General features: G+C 41.1%; 1 protein-coding gene across 10 annotated transcripts; it reads left to right on the top strand.

The window, feature by feature from the left end:
- The first annotated feature begins 223 nt into the window (after nucleotides 1-223).
- Nucleotides 224-9,186, top strand: LOC112223018 (islet cell autoantigen 1). 10 transcript variants are annotated; one of them, XM_024385945.2, is made up of 14 exons: nucleotides 239-346; nucleotides 1,740-1,769; nucleotides 1,880-2,054; nucleotides 2,254-2,326; nucleotides 2,472-2,595; nucleotides 4,429-4,627; nucleotides 5,040-5,165; nucleotides 5,277-5,375; nucleotides 5,819-5,922; nucleotides 6,031-6,071; nucleotides 6,367-6,429; nucleotides 6,601-6,879; nucleotides 7,807-7,899; nucleotides 8,146-9,186. In XM_024385945.2, the coding sequence occupies exons 2-14, from the start codon at nucleotides 1,753-1,755 to the stop codon at nucleotides 8,265-8,267; spliced, it is 1,515 nt and encodes a 504-aa protein (XP_024241713.1). In that variant the 5' UTR covers nucleotides 239-346; nucleotides 1,740-1,752; the 3' UTR covers nucleotides 8,268-9,186. The 10 variants fall into 10 exon arrangements, with proteins under 10 accessions (XP_024241706.1, XP_024241713.1, XP_024241715.1 ...); XM_024385947.2 differs by having other exon boundaries at nucleotides 277-365; XM_024385942.2 differs by having other exon boundaries at nucleotides 280-365; nucleotides 1,624-1,769.
- The last annotated feature ends 404 nt before the right edge of the window (nucleotides 9,187-9,590 follow it).

Genomic DNA, 9,590 nt, shown 5'->3' on the forward strand with positions numbered 1-9,590 from the left:
CGGGATCATGATGATTTAAATGGTTTCACTGTCCATATCCTCAGGCTTTGCTGACTGCTGCCCGATTTTACAACGAAAGAACATTATTTTTTGGTATCAGCTAACCACATCATACATTGTGGCAATCTGTCCGTCGATGACAGTCGATGACAGTCGACGACGTGGCACACAACCATTGGTTGATGCCCATGCAACGTTTGAGCAGGGGATCTCGACCAATGAGTGCCTGACTACCTCCGAGGTCTGGAAGATCAGATCACAATGCATCTTTTAATCGTCTGCACCTGTCTGAAGATGAGGGCACAATCAGAATGGGGACAAGACAAAGCATGCAAGTTAGAACCAGGTATAAACAGAGCTAACAGGTACATATTTTAGGAATAGTGAGGTGAGTTTTCAGAGCCGTGTGATATTATTTTTTTTCCACATTAAATTGGAGCTTGTTAGTAAATGTCCTCTGTAGTGGGCATCAAGCTATTTTTACCTACTGTCCGCATTTAATGTAATTTCTCATATTTACTATCAACCGTGTCCTCAAGGCCACTACAGTTCATATAGGCCTACAATAAAAAATGTATACTATTTTTTTCCCCACCAAAACATTATTTGCAACGTGTTTTTTTTTTCACGACGAACACTTATATACTGCAGGGAGGAAATTCATGCAAACCTATCGCCTTCCACTTTATTTGCTAATCCCAAATATTTGATCAACAAACGGGACTGCACCCTTTTTTTATGGGAGCGAGTTTGGTGCGTTGTTACATGACGTCATCGATCATTCAGCGCAAGGATTGTATTCAACAGAATGAGATGCTGATTACGCTGTATAGCCTAGTCAATAATAGTAGAATAAATGTATGGACGTTGGCTATAGCTGAATGGTAGGCTATCAACACAGCAAGGTATGTGATTCTCAATGTAAATTAATTGCTTTTGGTCAATATGTGTTTATTGGCGGCACAAAGGATATGGAGAGGGCAGTCTGGTTCACATACGCTGATGATGCGAAGCGTTCTTTTTATTCTCGTACGGCGGCCGAGTAAACCGGACATTGCATTCATTCATATGCAGGAATCGTTTTATTATTAATCTTCTGTTATGGCATTATCCTTGGCTATCTGATGATGATAATGTCTTGAACAAGGTGCGTGCTTGCCTTGTCAGGCCTAAAACCAGGTACCTTATTATCAGAGGCTGCTGAATCGTGACAGAATATTGCCAGGCCCTTTCGGGTCTGCACTGTTAGCCTACAGACTAGACTAGCATGATAGGTTGAGCCTTGTTTAATTTTGTAAATGGTTATTGAATATATATCTATCCTACCTACCTATTTCTCAATTTAAAAAATATATTTTTTGTTTTCAACTGTCTATCGATTAAGATAATGAGCACCCTAACATGATATTTTATATAAATGTTTTTTTAAAGGTATATAAAAAAAAATCCATTCAATAACAGAACGATTGGGCTTAAAAATTGACCGTTCTGCCAATCATTTGCCCATGACTGTCAAGGAAAACAAGCGAGGCAGCAGGTGCACTTTTCAAAATGGTGTTGGATGTCAACTTTGTTTTCACAGTAGCTACTTTTGGTTAATATTTGACCTCAACCAATGGGCAGGTAGAAACTCATACAGTTTTAGTCCATGGGTCAACACCATTGGTCCAGACCTACCTGGTGAATGGAGTTGAAGTTGTCCTGCAAAGCCATGACATAACACGTAACCTACGTTACAGATAACCTGACAAAATGGAGAGGGGAAATTAGTGAGTACACAAACACTCACCATCTTTGAATTAACATCACAAATGTATTTGTTCTTTGCCATATGGTTGATAAAGTAACAAGACTTTGACCGTTTCGGTTGTCATTGCAGCGGTGGCTACTCCCGGGAGTATTTTGACCGCTTTATTGAAAGCCAAGACTCGTCTGTTGTGAACAAGTTCCAGCAAAAGTACTGGAAAACCAAACAGAAGATCATCAAGGTCACGGGAAAGAAAGAGGACGAACATGTCGTGGCATCAGACGCAGACCTGGATGGCAAACTGGAGGTTCGCTTCACAGATCAAATGCTTCAAATCTGTTTTGTTACTGTGTCATGGATACATTGTCATAAATACAGACAACTGTTGTGCCAATTACCAAACCTCTGTTCATCTCACATAACATAGGCAGATGATTGTTAAAGATTTGCATGAAATGCATATATATTTGTTGACTGGCATAAGTCATTTTTCTATGGCATTGTAGGTGTTTCACTCTGTCCAGAGAACGTGCATGGAGCTATTGAAGGTGATCGAGCAGTACCAGAGAAGAATCTGCTGTGAGTCTTTTCACCCTCACATCTGGCACCCGCTTCCATGTCGGACCCAGTTACATCTGGGTACCCAAGGTTCTTCTGGACCCGGATTCTAAAGCCCTGTTCAATCCTCTGAGTTCTACCATGTGGTTCTATCCCTTCTCTTCAGTTCTATCCCAGGAGGAGAATGAGTTGGGGCGGTTCCTGCGCTCACAGGGCTCCCAGGACCGGACCAGGGCTGGAAAGATCATGCAGGCTACCGGGAAGGCTCTCTGCTTCTCCTCCCAGCAGAGGTTTGTACCTGGACCACACTACCAGAGGACAGACAGACACACTGGATATTGCAGTGTAGATAGACAGAATAGGGGGCTCACATTACAAGGTAGAGAGACAGACTACTATCCTGCATGTCTGTCTCCCTCTACTAGAGGAAATGAAACAGACTACTAGTGTAGTAAGACAGACATGTAGGATAGTAGTCATAGGCGGCGTGTCCATAAGGCTAGGGGAATTAAATTGGCAAAATGATATAGCCTAATTAGCCTACTCCTGTCTATACAAAAAAATGTAATCATTCAAAATAGGCTACTACACCAGAAAGCATGATTTGTCCACAGAGGATCATTAGCTTCTTTTAAAATGGGTGGAAGGTAGCTTAGCTGTTAAGAGTGTTGGGCCAGTAACTGAAAGGTCGCTGGTTTGAATCCTTGAGCCGACTAGGTGAAAAATGTGTTTAGTGCCCTTGAGCAAGGCACTTTACCCCAATTGTACCTGTAAGTCACTATGAATAAGAGCATCTTCTAAATGTAAAAAAAGATTAGCTGTGAATTGTTTTAAATCGCATTGCCTACAGTCGGAAGGGCCCGCAATTTCTTCAGCGTGCGTGGCAAATACCAAATAGATGATTGTTGAGTTGCGACTGTCAGTGAAAAGCAGAGGCTCAGCCAGGCATATTGCAATATTTCAAAATCCAATCGCGGGAAAACATAGTTTTGAAAGCAAATGGCTGTTGCTGTAAGGAGAGGACGATGAAAATACTGTCTTTTAGTTATCAAAATTCTCAACATAATTAAGCGAACAAACTTATCAGCACCATCCGAGATCATCTGCTATATATCCCCGGTGAGTGTTCACTGATCAGTGCCACTTGAAAGTTTGTTTTTGGACAATCATTTCCTCTTCCGGGTTAGATGGACGTCATATTGTAAGTATTTGCCTCTTTCAATTTTTATTGATCTGTTATTCTCAGCAGAGTAGGTTACCCTGTAATTTTTGTTGTATTTATAAAAAAAATATTCTGCTTATAAAGTGTAGTAGAATTGCATTAAATGTGTTTATGAAAGGCCACATTTCTTCCTGTGCAAAGAAAGAAGAATCATATCTGATATAGCCTATAGCTCTATGTCACTACGCGTTCAGCCGTGCATTGAACAGTCTTTTTTTGCGAACAGTGATTGAGTTATATTATTAGCCTATATCATGACTATCCAATCTACTCATCACATTATGAATAGTGGGCTATCTTACATAAGTCTGCAAATGTGATGATGCATAGAATGCTATATTTATAAAGGTACATTTTTGGGGGGTGAAAATGAACTTGAAACTCACACACTACCTATGATAGTAGTCTCCCTCTTACAGAGGAGAAGACAGACTACCAGTGTAGAGAGACATGAGATAGAAGATTGCGTCAATTGGCTCCTAAGGGACAGGCTAGGAGTCTGCTGTGTGGAGACAAAAAGAGAAAGAAAACGGCATACAGTGACAGCTTTGTATTCCGACAGACATAGGCCTGTACTGTATCAACACAGTACCCAGAGTGTTTGAATAGAAACTGATGACTCACAATTGAGAGAGTGCTATGATAATCCATGTTGCTTAGGTGAAGGTTTATAACTGTATGTTTACTTACTGTTTGCTGCTACATCTTTAAGCTTTAGTGACAATAACCCAGTCAAAAGATTCAGGATCAGAAAAAAGGTGAACAGACAATCATCTTCTTTCTAAATGGATATTTTCGTCCAGCTGCTGCTCCTCACTCACTCATCCACATTGTGTCAGCTGCACTTCATTTGGATGAGTGGATTTGTTCTCTGTTGATGACAGTCTTTTGTCCCCCTCAGGCTGTCTCTGCGTAGTCCTTTGTCTCGCCTCTATCAGGAGGTGGAGACTTTCCGATACCGGGCCATCTCTGACACCTGGCTGACGGTGAACCGCATGGAACAGTCCAGGACGGAATACCGTGGAGCACTGCTCTGGATGAAGGATGTATCCCAGGAGCTCGATCCAGACACACACAAACAGATGGAGAAATTCCGCAAGGTTAGCATACTCTCTTTAGATATAGGTCTCAATCATATGAAGTCAGTGGGCCAGATTGATTAAGCATTTGTAACGGTTTCTTTAGAGCAAATTTAAATCAGAATTTCATAGAATCAAACAGAAAATGGAAATTGTTATATTTACCACTAGATGGTGCAATTTACTGTAAATGTGTTGTGTGTGTGATTGTACTTCAGTGTTGAGCTGACTCATGGGAACTAGGGGAAAGGCATGTTTTCTTCTGTTTTGTGTTGGTTACACTCAAGGGTTATCTTGAGTGAGAAAGACTTCAGTTGCACTTGCAACATCAGTGTATTCTTATGTGTGATCTTTATTCCATGCAATGTTGTGCCTATGTTATGATCCTGTCTTCCTTCTGTTGAGTAATATTTCATCTCTCCTCTCATCTCAGGTTCAAGTGCAGGTGCGAACCACTAAAACAAGCTTTGACAAACTGAAGAATGATGTCTGCCAGAAAGTCGATTTATTAGGAGCCAGCCGCTGCAATCTGCTTTCTCATGTTTTAACCACATACCAGGTACACCGGAATATCAAGGAGTGGTGTATGCACAGAAAGTAAAATAACAATTATTGCATAATAGTAATTGTTGGCTACAGCCTTGTGCTAATAAGTATGTGTGTGTTTTAGACCACCCTGTTGCACTTCTGGGAGAAGACGTCTCACACTATGGCTGCCATTCATGAGAGCTTTAAGGGCTGCCAGCAATATGAGTTCTCTACAATCAAGGTGAGGGAGGCCTCTATCATATTTTTTATTTTATTTAACTAGGCAAGTCAGCTAAGAACAAATTATTATTTTCAATGACTGCCTACCCCGGCTAAACCCTAACCCAGACGACGCTGGGCCAATTGTGCGCCGCCCTATGGGACTCCCAATCACGGCCGGTTGTGATACAGACTGGAATCGAACCAGGGTCTGTAGTGACGCCTCTAGCACTGAGGTGCAGTGCCTTAGATCGCTGTTCCACTCGGGAGCCCTGTCACCTTTGTCAGGATTTTGGAAACTGAACAGTCCGCTTTTATATCTATGATATACTCAAAAGGTGTCTGTACAGTGTTTTACTTTACAATAACGAAGAACGGTGTGTTTCACCATAAGGCCTCACTTAGATTACAACACAAGGTGTCATGTCTTGTGACGTTGTCCGTATGTTATTCTTCTCCTTCCAGAGCCTCCAAGACCCCATGGATAAACTGTCATCTCAGGGATCGAAGAAAAAGAGGGAGAAGAAAGTCCAAACAAAGACTGATCTTGAGGAGACTGCAGATGGCCAGTAAGTGAAATACATACAACATGACAGAATTAATTTAAAGTCTTACATTATGGTACACAGGATCCTATACTGTACACTACATGTAATGTGTTTTTTTGTTGTCCTTAGACTTATCTCAATAGATCCCAATGAAGAGTCCAATGAAGAAGGTAACGGACAACAGTGTATTTATGAATATTTCAACTAATTAACAAGCCATTGTAACGCACACTTGTTCTATATTGATGGATTTAGGGCTAGATTAAATCAGATTCCCGACACCCGCATAGCTGTTGTGTCTGAGGTGGAATTGTGTTAGAGCTGTCAAATCCACAAGTGGCTACCGGTATTATGCCCATCACGGACATTGCCATTGGCTGCATGGAATCCGGATTAAAGCTTCATTTGATTGAATCTAGGCCTTAAACCATGTTGCCATGCACTTTTCACTCTCATCCTGTGCAGCTCAAACCAAGACACCTTCTGGACAATTCTTTGAAGAAATCGACCTTAATAGACAAATGACAGGTAATGTACAGAAGCACCACCTCAATGTATGTGTCCTAAATGAATACCAGAGAAAAATATATGAACAGATCATGTGAAATTATTTCACCCTAAAAAACATAGAATCAACTACCCATTATTAGGCCCCACTGTCCACCTCTAAATAACACAGTATTTGATTGGTTATTCCAGGGCCTGAGGATCTTCTCTCAGCCTTCTCTAGGCAAGAGCAGGAGGAGGGTGGAGAGAGGGACAGCTTGGCCTTGTTGAATGAGATTCTGGGCAGCACGTCTCTGGATGAGGGCGAGTTCTCACAGGAGTGGCAGGAGGTGTTTGGTAAGGGGGACCAGGGGAGCGGAGCCACTAGTGGAGGGGGCCTAGTGGAACCCCAGCAGGAGGAAGACTCCTCCATCTTCCTCCCATCTCACCTCCTGGACCAGAACAGGAACAATCTCCAATCTTCGCTCTCAGGTCAGAGATACAACACTGTTGTGCATATTTATTCATTGGTCAGATTGCATTGCTCTTCATTGAAAAACAAACCATGTGAAGCATCACCGTATAGTTCTCCCAAAACACAGGATGTTGTGGAGAGAAAGCATGTAAAAGATCATCCTTGATTAAATTGAGGAGTAATCCCTGACCAGAGTATGAAGCATGCGACAATTGAATCAATTTGTATTGGCGTAATTAAATTCAACCCTGTGGTTGGTTAGATTTTATGAATGAGCCCAGAAATACATAATTAGGGCTGTGCAGTCAGCCTTGACAGTTTTTCTTCTCTCTGAATAAGTACTTCAACAAATAAACCTTTTTTTCACCATGCGTAACTATTTCCACAGAGAAAAGTGGCCCTAAAATGCTTTTTTTTTTAAACTACAGCTGTATAAGTAATAGGCACTGGCTATTTGATTTGCTTACCCATAGCTAATTGCTAATCTCTTTCCATTCCATTTCTCTCTGGGCAACGACTACTAGTCCATCATCTGTTTTTGTGTTTGTCTATATTCACTGTGGGGGCTAGTGAAGTGAACAGTCATACTGAAATATAATCTTTAAACCTCATGTGGATCTAAATGTATTATTAAATAAGTTTCCATTTCACACCACACTTGTACAGGGTAAAAACATACTTACTTGTGCATGCGTGAAACTGGACAGATATAATTAAGTACCCCTTATTTGACCTTTGAAATGGTTATGGACTGACAATTGTATTTTGGAGAACATGCATAGATTTGGTAAAGACATGCAGTGTTCAATAATTGCAATATTCTTGTCTATTGCACAAAGTCCTGTTCATACAAAAGGTCTGTGTGAAAGTAATTTATTGTCTCCTGGATCAAGCAACGATGTGTATCCCCTCAAGATGGGTCTAAATCTGCATCTCCCTTCCAGATTGGGCCACGAGCATTCCACAGCCCATCTCCCAGGCAACAGAGCAATCATCTGGAGCCAATCAGAACCCCTCTAGGCCAACAGCAGCGAGAGGTAGGATTGGGCCAAACGAGTAAAACATATGAATAGAATTGAAAGAAAGGGTTTAGCTCATAAAAAAAGTTGTTTCCAGCAAGAACCTGTGTTTATGAGCGCTTTCGGAGTACTTGTTGGGTATAAATATTACCAGGAATAGCACAATGTCTGAGTCAGATGAAGCCCTGTATTAAACAAGACATTACTATTCAACATCCAAGTTTACTGTGTGAGATGGTTTACCATTTGGTTCTGATTGTACAGAGACGCCAGAGACCGCCAAAGACCTTTCAGCCTGGTTTAACCTGTTCGCCGACTTGGACCCTCTGTCGAACCCAGACGCAGTAGGCAGGAGTGGTCAGGAGCATGAGCTTCACAACGCATAGACCTGCGACCTGATTCACGTATAGGGATCCTATGCTATAAGTTAGCATAATGCACAACAAGGTTATGGTTATTTTGTTGTTAACATCTGTTCTAGGGTCATCTCTCTCAACCCGTCCTACTCCTTACCATTGAGTTAAACAACAAATTGACCCTGGACCAGCTGTTAAGGATGCATTTACTGTATCAATCAATTGAGCTTGAAATCATGAATTCCAAAAGAAAACAATAGTTGTCTTTTTATGTTTGACATGATTTATCAATGTTTATACGTTAAGTTGTCAGAGGGTAGATGCTTTCAACAACCAAAATATGTACGAAGGATTCAAGATTAGCTTTTTCAGAATTATTGCCTTGTCATTCGGGTATACCTGTAAGCCTTCTGGTGGTGACAATGAGGCCTTTACACCCATCTCAACAATAGAAAAATCAGTATACAGTATGAAAGGGTAACATAAGTATCCGTATTATCTGATAGATCATACATTTATTGCATGTTTTGTGTATTCCTTATTTAGTCGTGTGTGATTGTACTCAACATATGTTACTGTTGACAATAACATATCTAACATTTGATTTATTTGAGATGCCCTGGAATAAATTTAAGGCGCGTTAGAGCAGCGCACTAGACAGCCGACAATGTACCGTTTTAAGACATTTTCTCAGACGTTTGCGGAAATCCTATTCACGGTTACCACTGCACATGTCGGCTCAAGCGTAAATGACCTTAGTCTGTTCTATAGCACGCCTCAGATTGAATCCCAGCCTAGGTGTACATTTATTAACTAGCTGCACCTTTTCAAGTACACAATCTGTATTATATTGCTTGGAGAGCAACCTGTGGAAGGGCGAGAATACATACAGTGGGGCAAAAAAGTATTTAGTCAACCACCAATTGTGCAAGTTCTCCAACTTAAAAATATGAGAGGCCTGTAATTTTCATCATAGTTACACTTCAACTATGACAGACAAAATTAGAAGGAAAAAAAATCCAGAAAATCACATTGTAGGATTTTTAATGAATTTATTTGCAAATTATGGCAGAAAATAAGTATTTGGTCAATTACAGAGGTCAAATGTCTTCAAGGTTTTCACACATTGTTGCTGGTATTTTGGCCCATTCCTCCATGCAGATCTCCTCTAGAGCAGTGATGTTTTGGGGCTGTTGCTGGGCAACACAGACTTTCAACTCCCTCCAAAGATTTTCAATGGGGTTGAGATCTGGAGACTGGCTAGGCCACTCCAGGACCTTGAAATGCTTCTTAAGAAGCCACTCCTTCGTTGCCCGGGCGGTGTGTTTGGGATCATTGTCATGCTGAAAGAAC

Source organism: Oncorhynchus tshawytscha, linkage group LG23, assembly GCF_018296145.1.
Source record: "Oncorhynchus tshawytscha isolate Ot180627B linkage group LG23, Otsh_v2.0, whole genome shotgun sequence".
Lineage (NCBI taxonomy): Eukaryota > Metazoa > Chordata > Actinopteri > Salmoniformes > Salmonidae > Oncorhynchus > Oncorhynchus tshawytscha.